At 39.7% G+C, this 12972-nt stretch overlaps 2 protein-coding genes across 2 annotated transcripts; both read right to left on the bottom strand.

Annotated features, from left to right (window-relative positions):
• Window positions 1-955: 955 nt before the first annotated feature.
• Window positions 956-1372, bottom strand: LOC132047506 (uncharacterized). The gene has a single exon (XM_059438542.1). The coding sequence runs from the start codon at window positions 1370-1372 to the stop codon at window positions 956-958; it is 417 nt and encodes a 138-aa protein (XP_059294525.1).
• A 7092-nt stretch (window positions 1373-8464) lies between these two features.
• LOC132047505 (uncharacterized) lies at window positions 8465-10219 on the bottom strand. Its single transcript, XM_059438541.1, has 4 exons — window positions 9363-10219; window positions 9175-9311; window positions 9042-9049; window positions 8465-8827 (listed from the first exon to the last, which is right to left on the bottom strand). Exons 1-4 carry the CDS (start codon window positions 10217-10219, stop codon window positions 8465-8467), a joined length of 1365 nt encoding a protein of 454 aa, XP_059294524.1.
• Window positions 10220-12972: the final 2753 nt, after the last annotated feature.

Here is a 12972-nt window from a genome sequence, read left to right as displayed (position 1 = left end):
GATTTCATTCAACAAATACAAACCCTAAGTCATGATTTCTACCCTTAGTATTCAACATCACAGATATCACCCCATTCTAGTTAACAACACACCCAACTTATTTCAATACCATCAAATAGAGCCTAGGTCCCAAAATCCAATTCTACAATTAATTTAGGAACCCTAGGCATCTCTTTTAGCAATTTTCGAACAAATACCAACAGTAAAACCAAGTAAAGGCCGAAATTCATGCACATACCTGATATAGAAAGAGACTTTGAAGAAAACTTGACTCAAAATTTAAGAAAACACAGAGAAAGAAAAGAAATTCGTAACAAGAGGGCAGAGGGTGGTTTGAAAAATCAGGTGGTGAGAGTGAAGGGTTGTGGGATTGTAATGGGAGTGATTTATGGATGAAATTATGGGGATTTATGGAGGAGTTAATGGGGAGTTATAGAGGGAGTTAGGAATTTGAAGAGGGAGGAAAAAAAACTCTCGTATATAGAAAACCTTGCCCGTTTTTTGTTTTAAAAACCCACTGTTGGCCTGTTTTTTTTTTTTTTGAAGTTTTTGGACGAGTCGTCGACATGTCGACGACTCGTCAAAGCGTAAAGACGACAAAAAAATTAAAGAAAAGAGCTTACCTATTGACGAGCACTTCGACGGCGTCGTCGAACGTGTCGACGGTCCGTCGACATGCTCGTCGATTTACTTACCTGCAGATGAGCAATTTCTAATCCTCAGAATCTCAGCTCTGCATACCGTCATTGTACATTGACGGTCCGTCGACATGTCGACGGCCCGTCTTTGTGCTCTGGTGTAACTTTGCTGGTTTTTTCGAGTTTCAGTTCCTGCGCTCTCGACACCTAAAAAAAAAAAATCTAAAACCTACAAAAACAAAATTACAGAATTTTAAACTTGGGTTGCCTCCCAAGAAGCGCTTAATTTAACGTCGCAGCACGACGGTGTTATCAGTTTACTCTTGGTCGGGACTCGCCGCTTCAGCATTCGTCCCAAGGTGCTTCAACCGATATCGGTCCACAACTCTATCTCCGTCAATCGTACCATGGTAGTGCTTCACCCTCTGCCCGTTCACCTTAAATGTCCGAGTTCCGTCTTCGGACTTCAATTCAATAGCTCCATGGGGTGAGACACTTACCACTTCAAAGGGACCTGACCACCGTGATTTCAATTTGCCCGGAAGCAGCTTCAATCTAGAATTAAACAGCAAGACGGGGTCACCCTTGTAGAATTCCCGCTTCAGGATTTTCTTGTCATGATACTGCTTCATTCTCTCTTTGTATAGCGCTGCACTTTCATATGCCTGATAGCGGAACTCATCCATCTCATTGAGCTGAAACAACCTGAGTTTGGTCGCTTCTTCCCAATTCATGTTCAATTTCTTCAAGGCCCACATGGCCTTATGTTCAAGTTCAACTGGCAGGTGACATGCCTTCCCGAAAACTAGCTTGAAGGGTGAAGTCCCAATCGGAGTCTTGAAGGCAACTGGTAAGCCCATAGAGCATCATCGAGCTTGCGGGCCCAATCAGCCCTATTGCATTCACCGTCTTTGCTAAAATACTCTTTATCTCCCGATTAGAGACTTCAACTTGCCCGCTTGTCTGAGGATGATACGGGGTTGCCACCCTATGCTTGACTCCATACTTCTCCATCAATCCCGCAAAGGCTTTATTGCAAAAGTGAGAACCACCATCACTGATTATTGCCCTTGGGGTACCAAAACGAGTAAATATGTTCTTTTTCAAGAATCCCATGACACTCTTGGCTTCATTATTAGGTAAAGCCACCGCTTCTACCCATTTGGAGACATAATCAACAGCCACCAAGATGTATTTCATGCCACAAGAGCTTACAAAGGGACCCATAAAATCAATTCCCCAAACATCGAACACTTCAACCTCCATTACAAAGTTCATAGGCATCTCTTGCCTCCTACCAATATTCCCTTGCCTTTGGCATTGATCACAAGAACGCACCATCAGATTGGCATCATGAAAAAGAGTAGGCCAATAATAACCACATTCGAGAACCTTGGCAGCAGTCCTCGTACCACTATGATGTCCCCCAACCGGAGAGTCGTGGCAAGCCTTCAAAATTTCCAATACCTCACTCTCTGGGACACAACGCCGAATAATGTTATCAGCGCAAGTTCTGAATAAGTATGGTTCATCCCAATAGTACTGACGAACATCCCGCAAAAACTTCTTTTTCTGATACGATTTTATCTCGTCGGGAATGACACCAGTCACCAAGTAGTTAGCAAAATCGGCAAACCAAGGTGCCACCTGCATAGACACCGCCAAAACTTGCTCATCTGGAAACGCATCTTCAATGTCAAGTTCTTCTGCTGGCACCCCAGTTTCTTCAAGTCTAGAGAGATGATCTGCGACCTGATTTTCGGACCCCTTTCGATCTTTTACTTCGAAATCAAACTCTTGTAACAAAAGGACCCAACGAATCAGTCGTGGCTTAGCTTCCTTCTTTGCCATCAAATATCTCAACGCAGCATGGTCGGTGTACACCACAACCTTGGACCCCAGCAAATAGGACCGAAACTTCTCAAAAGCATAAACTATTGCAAGCAGTTCTTGCTCGGTCACCGTGTAGTTCATCTGCGCCGCATTAAGTGTCCTACTAGCATAGTAGATCGGGTGCATAATTTTATTGTGCCTCTGACCAAGCACAACACCTATTGCAAACCCACTAGCATCACACATCAGCTCAAAAGGTAAGGACCAATCCGGAGTAACAATCACAGGAGCAGTAGTGAGGCGCTCCTTTAATTCATCAAACGCCTTTCGGCACTTGTCATCAAACACAAACTTAGCCTCTTTTTCAAGAAGCTTGCACATCGGGTTAGCAATCTTGGAGAAATCCTTGATGAAGCGCCTGTAGAACCCAACATGTCCTAAGAAACTTCGGACACCTTTGACTGAGATGGGTGGAGGAAGTTTCGCAATCACATCTATCTTCGCTTGATCGACCTCAATTCCCTTTTCAGAGATTTTGTGACCGAGGACGATCCCTTCCTTCACCATAAAGTGGCACTTCTCCCAATTTAGCACGAGATTCGTCTCCTCACATCTTTTCAACACTTGACCCAGATGGTCAAGACAATCATCAAACGAATCACCAACAATAGAGAAATCATCCATAAATACCTCCAAGAAGTCCTCTACCATGTCAGAAAAGATCGACATCATGCACCTCTGAAAAGTGGCTGGTGCATTACACAACCCAAAGGGCATTCGGCTGAACGCAAACGTCCCATAAGGACAAGTAAAAGTCGTCTTCTCTTGATCTTCCAAGGCAATGTTTATCTGATTATAGCCCGAGTATCCATCTAGGAAGCAATAGTAAGACCTCCCAGCCAGCCTATCCAGCATCTGATCGATGAAAGGCATGGGAAAATGGTCTTTACACGTGGCAGTATTCAGCTTCCTATAATCCATGCAAACACGCCACCCAGTAACTGTACGAGTGGGAATTAGCTCATTCTTTGCATTAGGCACCACAGTGATACCTCCTTTCTTTGGTACACATTGAACAGGACTTACCCACTTGCTGTCTGCAATCGGATACACTACCCCAGCGTCTAACCCCTTTATGATCTCCTTTTTCACGACCTCTTGCATGTTCTGGTACAATCTCCGTTGATGCTCAACACTCAGCTTGCTGTCCTCCTCTAGCTGAATTTTATGCTCACAGATGCCAGAAGGAATACCCCGAATGTCTGCTATGGTCCAACCAATAGCACGTCTGTACTCGCGCAAAATCTCCACTAAACGCTCAATCTGTTCCTCAGTCAATAATGCTGAAATGATCACTGGCAATGTCTTGTTCGGACCAAGGAACTCATTTCCCAAGTGTACTGGGAGCTGAGCTGCTTAAGCTCAAGCTTTGGAGGCTCGACAATAGAAGGCTTAGCTGGTGGAGTAGTTCTATTTGCAAGATCAAGATCAAGCTTTCTTGGGTGATAAGTGTAAGAACCTCGACCCTCAAGCGCGTTTATAGTTTCCACGTAGCCCTCCATATCAGAAGCATCAAAATTTATCAGAACTGCAGCGAGAGCTTCTCCCAAACTTTCTTCTTCCATTTTATGTTCAACAACATCATCAATCCCATCAAACGAATCAATAACCGAGATACTCTCATAAGCGCTTGGCAACTTCATCCCCTTGCTTGCTTGGAAAGTTACTTCTTCATCATTCACTCGGAACTTAATTTCATTCTTTTCAGAGTCCATAAGCGCTCTTCCCGTAGCAAGGAACGGTCTTCCCAAGATAATGGGAATATCTCTATCCACCGCACAATCCAGAATCACGAAATCAGCAGGCAACATGAACTTACCCACTTGCACCAACACATCATCTATGACTCCAATTGGCTTCTTGATAGATCTGTCTGCCATCTGTAGTCGCATAGAAGTCGGTCTAGGGGTCCCCAATCCAGATTGTTTGAAAATAGCAAGGGGCATCAAGTTAATACTCGCCCCATTATCACACAGAGCACGGGCGAATGCATGAAGCCCAATATTGCACGGAATAGTGAACGCCCCTGGGTCTCCCTTCTTCTGAAATGTGGTGGAAGCAATAATTGAACTCACTCGATGAGTTAAATTCACTATCTCATGTTGAACAGACCTTTTCTTTGTAAGCAGGTCTTTCACAAACTTAGCAAATCCGGGCATCTCTTTGACAACATCTAAGAATGGAAAATTCACTGTTAATCGCTTCAACCGATCATAGAACTTTCGACACTTAGCATCATCATTCTTCTTTGCCAACCTCTGAGGAAAGGGAGGCTTTGCTTTGTACATCTGAGTCAAAGGGCGAAGAGCCCCTTTTATCGTGTGTTTCCCTGTATCAGCAGCAACTTCTGGAATATCAGCAACTTTTTCTTTACCTTGGACTTCCTCATCAATAATAGGCACTTCAGAACGCACCTCTTCTTCCTCAATAATAGGTTCTAGATCAACCACATTCTTGTCAGCACCTTGAAGTATTTTACCACTCCTTGTGCTAATAGCAAAAGTACGTTCCACTCCCCCACCATTCTTCGGGTTTGGAATAGTATCACTAGGAAGCCCTCCTTTTCTAGCAGGATGCTGTTCTCTAGAAAGATCACGCATCTGCTGTTCAAGATTCTGAATAGCAGCTGAATGAGAGACCACCGTCTCTGATAGCCCGATAATGTCTTTTCAGTGTTTGTCTGACTTGCCAACACTTTTTCAAGCATTGACTCCAACCTCGAACTACCTTGATCATTAGATTGCCCTTTTGGTGGAATGTAAGGGTTGGAACTTTCTCGTTCCCAAAATTTTCGTTATTGTTGTTATATATCTCCCTTGGTTCGGTCCACCATAGTTGTTGTTGTAGTTCCCTTGGTTGTTGTTATAGTTCCCTTGATTGTATGACCCCTGCCCTTGTTGGGGTCGCCAGTATCTCTGAATTGGCCCGGGAATCTCCCCCTTCGCTATGTAATCTGCATACTGAACATTCTCAACTTGCGGAGGGGGGCCCTCTTGATATGGACCCTCATGGACTTGGTACATGCCAGGCGGCATGCCTGAGATATCTTCACAAACATTTACCTTCTTCGCTTCTTTCTCATCAAGCCTCTTTGTTAGTAAAGAGAGACTAGTGGCCAATTGTGCCAATGTCTGCTGCGTTTCCTGGCTATCTTTCACAATGTTTTGAATCAACGGTGTTCCAAGTGATAGTCCATCAGAATTACTTGAATGCCATGCTTGGCTGTGGGTAGTCAATCGGTTAAGTATATCAGTAATAGTAGCATAGGACTTATTCATGAAACACCCGCTGGCAGCATTATTGGCTATTGCTTGGGTCATAGGATCCAAACCTCTGTAAAACTTCTCCTTCAAAATCTGTTCTGGAAAACCATGGTTTGGACTCCTATCCAAATATTCCTTGTACCTCTCCCAAGCTTCAAAAAGTTGTTCCCCATTACGTTGTTTGAATTCGTAAATCTGATCACGAATTTCAGCCCTTTTACTCGGGGGGTACCACTTCCTGAGAAAAACTCTGACCATCTCTTCCCATGTAGCAATAGAGTTCCGGGGCAGCTTTGTGAACCATTTTCTTGCTTCTCCGGCTAACGAATATTTGAAGAGTTTCAGCCGGACTGCTTCTTGAGTCACACCCCGTTGGATATGCTGAGAGCACACATCCAGAAAGTTTGTTATATGTTGGTGAGGGTCATCATCGACTGCATTCCGAAAGTATCCCTCTTGTTTGAGCATATGATAGAGGGAATTGTCAAACTTGATAGTAGTAGCAGTCACCCTCGGATGAACGATTGCAGATGCAAAGTCTTCATCTGCTTCTGGTTCATCAGCAAAAACATTCTCGACTGGAAGTTCGTTGTTGGCCATGATCACCTGGTTTACAAGGTAGCAAACGAGGTGTGTTGGAATATGACAAAGACTTTAAGAAGAGTAAACACTATTTAGTAATTTCAAAACCGTATTCCCTGGCAATGGCGCCAAAATTTGATACGCTCAAATTACACCTATTAATGGTATAACGCGGACGTTGTCAAATATAGTAACCCAACGAGGTTGGGGTCGAATCCCACAGAGAATATGGTGTGAAAAGTTTACTAAACAAGTATTATACTAATCTTGTGGTCCTGGTGTATTCCAGAAAAGGGTTTTATAATTGATTTGGTTTGTGGACTAATTTAAAGTGACTGAAAATTTAAAGTTGTAAATATATGGGTAAAAAGAACCAAGGTTGTGTCCCCGTCAGATAAAGTGTATGATCATGGGTCTCGATCTTGATATACTTCTAATGGACTATTTGTATGGATGCACTTAACCTCTATGTGAATCTAAACTATTTCCCAATAAGAAAAGATTATTTCTTTCTATGCTTTTTCCAAAGATAAGAAAGTATGCATGAAGAACGGTTAATTATGCCAAGTAAATTCCTCTTATTCCTAAGTGAATTTATTAAACAAGGTTTAAAGCCCTGAGTTCTTGTTATTTGTTCTTACCTAACCCTAGCTATTTTCCCAAATAAACTAAAGTTTATGGCGTGAGCTAATGTTTGCAACCACTAACTATATGATGAATACGAAGAACAAATAAACCCTAACAATCCATTATGCGTATATCTTTCACGATCCCCAATCACAAAACACCCATCCTTGGGTTCACAACCTTAGTAAAGGTGTTTAGCTACTCATGGCAACAAGAAAACAATAAAAGATTGAAGATTGCATAATTGAATTATTGTATTGAACTTACGAATAAAACTTGAAAGTAATGAATGTAATTGTCTGGAAGTCTTCAAAAGCAAGAATAACTCAAAAGTAATTACTACAAGTCTAAAACTCCAGATGTCTGAAAAATAAAACCTAAACAGGTATTTATACAAGTTAAAACTCGAAATAATCAATCCCAGTCCTGTTCCATCTCGGCTAGCACTTCGACGGGTCGTCTTTGCACTTCGACGGTCGTCGACATGCTCGACGACCAACTCGACGATCTGAGTACACTTTTATCACCCTGCAGGAATTCCACCGTCGAAGCACTTCGACGGACCGTCGATCATGTCGACGGTGCAAGTCGACGATCTGAGTATGCTTTGATGTTTTTGTTACTTCGCAGGAACTTTTTGACGAGGCGATTTGACGGGCCGTCGAGCATGTTGACGGTCCGTCCTTATGCTTATCAGAACAGATTGCCTATTTTCCTCGTTTTTTTGCTTTCCGAGCATTCTAACTTCAAAATACCTGCACAACACATAAAACACATCAAACTACCACGAACTTGAAAGTCCAATGGAAGTTTATCTCTCCTACGTGGAGTAATATACCATTGGTATTTTTAGGAAAAGAAGGGTTTGTGATGTAATACTTCATAAGGAGACAAGTAATTGGACAAGGTAGTGAAGGGAAACCTATTGATAAGATAAGTAGTAGTAAGTATTCATTCCCCCCAGTATTTCAAAGGAAGATGGGACTGAAATAAGAATTCCTTGGAAACCTTAAGTAAGTGTTTGTGTTTCCTCCTCAACACCCCATGAGGGATTTTTAGTGTAATATACCATGGAAAAGAAGGCTTGACATGACCATAACATAGGCAAAGAACATGAGTTTGAAAATGGAATTTGACCATAACAACAAAGACTTTTAAAACTGAAAGGGCATTACTTTTACAAGACAACTAGTGTGTCCATGTAGCCCTAGAATAATCATCAACAAGAGTTAAGAAGTATCTAAATCCATTGTATGTTCTAGTATAGTATGGACCCCAAATATCAATATGCACTAATTGAAAAGGAGATGTGGACTTAATGGAACTATCAAAGAAACGTAGTCTCTGCTGTCTAGCCATTGGGCAAATAGAACATAAAAAAGATTGTTTAGGAGGCAGTTTAGCAGATAAATCTGGAATAGACTTCATTTTATGAAAGGGCATATGACCTAATCTTTGGTGTCAAAACAAATTAGCTTTATTTATATCATAAATGGGGTTACAAGAAACACTGGGCAATACATTTGTAACTGTAGCTTGAGAAGAAACAGTAGAACTACACACATTAACAGAAGTAGAATTATTGAAAACAGAATTATAAAGAAAAATTGATGGTGTGGAGACTGGATGATGGTGGAAATACAATCCTTTAGCAGCTCTACCAATTTCCAGTGGCCTCTTCAGAGAAGGGGCATGTAGAAAACAGGCAAATGTAGTTAGGATTGCTATGCAATCAAGTTGGACAATCAATTGATGAATAGATATCAAATTAAAATGACATGAAGGCACAAGAAGAACATTGTGTAAAATAATATCAATTCTCAACTGAAAGGAACCAGTTGAGGTTACTTTAACCTTGTATCCATTGGGTAAAGTGATCAGAAAAGGTTTGGGCAAAGATTTTAAATTGTGAAGAAAGTGTTTGTAGGGTGTCATGTGATTTGTTGCACCTGAGTCTAAAATCCAAGAGTCTGAATATAATATGTGATGAAACCACAAACATGAAAATCAGGACTACTCACTATAGAACAGAACACACCTGCAAAACTGGCAAATGCAAAGATCATCACCAGTGAAAGCATCAGAATGAATGGGACTAGAATGTCGTTATGAACTTATGTGAGAGTGCTGCATAAGGTTAATTATTTGTTGAGATTGTTCCCTAGTGAAACCAGCAAGAATGGGACCTGAGTTGGCAGTAACTGTTGAACTACCAAGATCAAGAGAATTCGCAGGTGAGCCTTGAACACAAGACGCTGACCCTCTCTTATTCTTAGTAAACTTGTAATTTGGAGGATAGCCATGTAACCTATAGAACTTCTCAATAGTGTGGTTAGTCTTTTTTCAGTATTTGCAAAACAAGGAACCATTAGGGGTAGAAGTTGGTTTCTTTGGATCAAAATTGACCCATTGAGGAAAAGACTGCCTGTTGTACCCCTGACTAACTGAAGCTGAGAATGAATTGGATCCATCTGAGAAATTAGGGACATGAGATGAACTCTCTTTCTGATGTTCATCATGTTGTAGCGTTGAGTAAGCTTTGCTAATGGAAGGCATTGGATACATCGTGAGAATGTTATTTTTGCAAGACGAATAAGATTCATTCAGTCCACTTAAGAACTGAAATAATTGTTGATCCTCTAGCAGTTTTGGAAGAGCACCATATGTGCATGGTGGCCCCACATATGCAACATGTAACTCATCCCACAGACCTCTCATCCTAGTGAAATATGTTGCTATGTCTGATGAACCCTGACCAATGGCACTAATTTCTCTCTGAATTTGGATGTATTTGGACCCATATGATTGACCAAATCTATCATTGAGGTCAACCCAGATGTCCTTAGTAGTGGCATATCCTATAAGGGTGATTGCTATGTCTCTAGTCAGTGAATTTGTTATCCAAGCAATAAGCATGTCATTGCACCTTTTCCAAGCAGAGTAATATGGTGATTCAGCCTCTGGTTTAGGGTTTCTACCCGTGATTACCCCCAATTTATTTTTAGCAGAAAGTGAGACAAGCATGTTTCTGCGCCACATAACAAAATCATGTCCATCGAATGCAGGTGAAACTAGAGGGCAACTAGGGTTATCTGATGGGTGAATATAGAAAGGATGTGAGGTTTCAACAGTGAAAGGTGTAAAACCAGCAGTCGGAGTCGAAGTAGTAGTAACATTTCGCACAGCCTCAGAGAATTTAGCTGGTGAACTACTCATCGTATACAATGTAAAAGACGACAACACAGCTCAATCACCAACAATACAACTATCGATACAATACTGCGAACTGGTAGCCTCAACAGAATCACAAAACGAACTGGTCGCCTCAACAAAAATCAAAATTAGGGTGAAAATGGAGAGAATTTACCGGTCTTCTTCGCAAACCTTAAGAAGTAAGGCCTTGTTTGTAATAAAAAAAAACAGCGTAATCAACAATTTTCAACCAAATCTAGCTTGTAACACACTCGATTGAGCTTTGAATTGAAGAAAAATAGAAAGCCACCAAATTTTCACAAACCCTAGATGAAGGGAACTCGTAAATCACAACAAAAAAAAACTATCAAGGCTAGGATCGTTCAATTGCAGAAGATGAGAGCTAGCTTAATCTAAGCTCTGATACCATGTTGGATTGCAAAATATACAAGATAAGAAGAAGACATCACTAACCCTAAGTTTAATCGTATGAAAGAGAGATAGAGAGAAGAAAGGGAAAATTCTCTTATTGTGTTTTTCTGTTCACTTGACTTAGTCAACTTAGTCTATTAAACTTATACAAAAATTAGAACTAAAACTCAAATGTAAAATGTGCAAGAATTCTAAGTTGGGCCCGGGTCATAGTGGACCTGATCATCTGAAGTGGGCTGCTGGGTCGTGGAGGTGCTAACAAATCTTGGATTAATTAATTCCGAGGTTTGTTGGATTTTGGTTTACGTATAAGCAACCCAAGATTAGTGACTTGCCTAGTGGCCTAAGCGTTCGTGTTGTTACGATGACTAGTACACTCCTAGATTAATATGCTCAAACTAAGGGTTAAATTATGGACTGTTCAATTCAAAGGTCTCGAAAACACTAAAGAGATTTTAGGATGCTCTCAATCCACGACTAAGTACTAGGAATTTGGAATATCAGACAAAATGGGCTCGAACTCAAAGGGGAAAAAAGGGCAAAAATAAAAGGGAAATTTACATGCGCCATAACTATTTGTAAGAGTTATTTATGGATTATAACTACCTTTTGCAATAATTACATTTCGTAGCTACTAAACATGAGGCGCGCTGTAGCTGAAGTGGTTATTGGGCATGTGCTTTGCCCTTGCGCGCCCAAGTTCGAATCTCGCTGGCCACATTCTTTTTCTGAGAAATTGCAATTTTGGTTGTATTTCCATATTTTTAAATACAAAGAAAATATATGCATCATAAAAACAGAGTGCGCGTGCCCAGGTTCGAATCCCGCTGGCCACATTCTTTTTCTGAGAAATTGCAATTTCAGCTGTTTTTCCATGTATTTTCGTGTTTTTAAATACATCAAAATATATGCATCATAAAAACAGAGTGGAGTAAATCCTTTAAATACACGAGGGAGTTGTGTATTTCATTGTATCTGATTGTATTAACAAAATTGGGTTGCACCACATTCATGTCATATGTATTTGATGTATTTCGAATAGCAACCTAACATTTCGCTGTATTGAATTTTATTTCAGTGTATTTGGTCAGATTTATGTCACATGTATTTGGTGTATTCAGCCGAAATACACAGAAATACAGCCGAAATTTGCAAAGGTAGCTACGGTTTGTAAATCGCAAACTTGTAGCTATATATTATTAGGAGCTTATAAAAGGTAGTTGTTTATGTAAGTTGCCCAAAATAAAACCTATACTGCTTCTCTCTCTTTTTTTTTTTTTTTTTTGGTTGTTGGGGGTAAGCATAAACTTGGTGATGGTGGAAGGAAACATGGAATACGGTCATTGTGGGTTCCATATTACGAAACAATAGGACTCATGTGTAACGTTAGAACTTAAGTAGAATCGAGACCAGGATCATCTCGACAATGTGCATGGTATAGATCTACTACCGCCAACCAAAAGACACAAAATTGGCATACGTACATGCTTGCATAGAGGAATTCTTTTTACCTAGGTCTGATAATTACACTAATTAAATTAGAATTATTAAGTTATATATATCGACAATGTAAAGAATTTTCTACACTATAATATTGATCAAAAGATATCTACATGGAAGTCTCATTAAAATGTGGGCTGGCAGATAAATTATGGTTACGTAATAACAAGAGATAAGGCTCTATTACCCCCCTGAATTATACTCAAAGTTCCAGCTTCGCACCTTTCCTTTCATTGTGTCCTATTACCCCTTAAACTATTTTTTCCGTAATAATTACCACCCTAAGCGCTGATATCTACTCTCTTATGGGAAAGTGACATACACTCTCCTTGTCACATGTTTATTTATTTGTTTTCTATTTTTTTTTATTCTTTTCGCTTATGTGGCAATTTTTTTAAAAAATTGAAAAAAACTGGATTTTCTTTAAAAATAATTAGAATGGATATTTAAAAAAAATGAAAATTTGAATTTTTCAAAAATCCGCTAAAAAAAAAACAAATAAGAAACCACAGATTTTTTTTTTAAATATGGAAAATGGATTTTTTAAAAGATGAAAAACTGGATTTTTTTTAAAATGTCTAAAAAATCTAGATTTTTATGATTTCATTTTTTAGGAAACTTTTATTTTTTAAATAAAATCTGGATTATTTTAAAAAAAATCTGGAAAAAGTGTTTTTTCTTGTCAAAATGTGAAAAAACTGAATTTTATAAAAATTACAAAAACCAATTATTTTTCTTAAAATGTGGAAAGCCTTTTTTTAAACTAATCTGGAAAACCAGATTTTTTTCATATATAGAAAAAAAAATTCATTTTTCCACATCTTTCTTAAATAAATCAGTTCTCC

This window comes from Lycium ferocissimum, chromosome 2, assembly GCF_029784015.1.
Source record: "Lycium ferocissimum isolate CSIRO_LF1 chromosome 2, AGI_CSIRO_Lferr_CH_V1, whole genome shotgun sequence".
NCBI lineage: Eukaryota > Viridiplantae > Streptophyta > Magnoliopsida > Solanales > Solanaceae > Lycium > Lycium ferocissimum.
The sequence above is the reverse complement of the archived record's forward strand: the minus strand, read 5'-3'. Positions and strand labels throughout refer to the sequence as shown.

Excerpts from the sequence above, each read along its gene's own strand:
- LOC132047506 (XM_059438542.1), bottom strand. The coding sequence starts at position 1,372 with ATGAATTGGGAAGAAGCGACCAAACTCAGGTTGTTTCAGCTCAATGAG.
- LOC132047505 (XM_059438541.1), bottom strand. The coding sequence starts at position 10,219 with ATGAGTAGTTCACCAGCTAAATTCTCTGAGGCTGTGCGAAATGTTACT. Across the intron at positions 9,312-9,362 it reads TCTACCCCTAATGGTTCCTT|GTTACATGGCTATCCTCCAA; the intron begins GTTTTGCAAATA and ends GAAGTTCTATAG.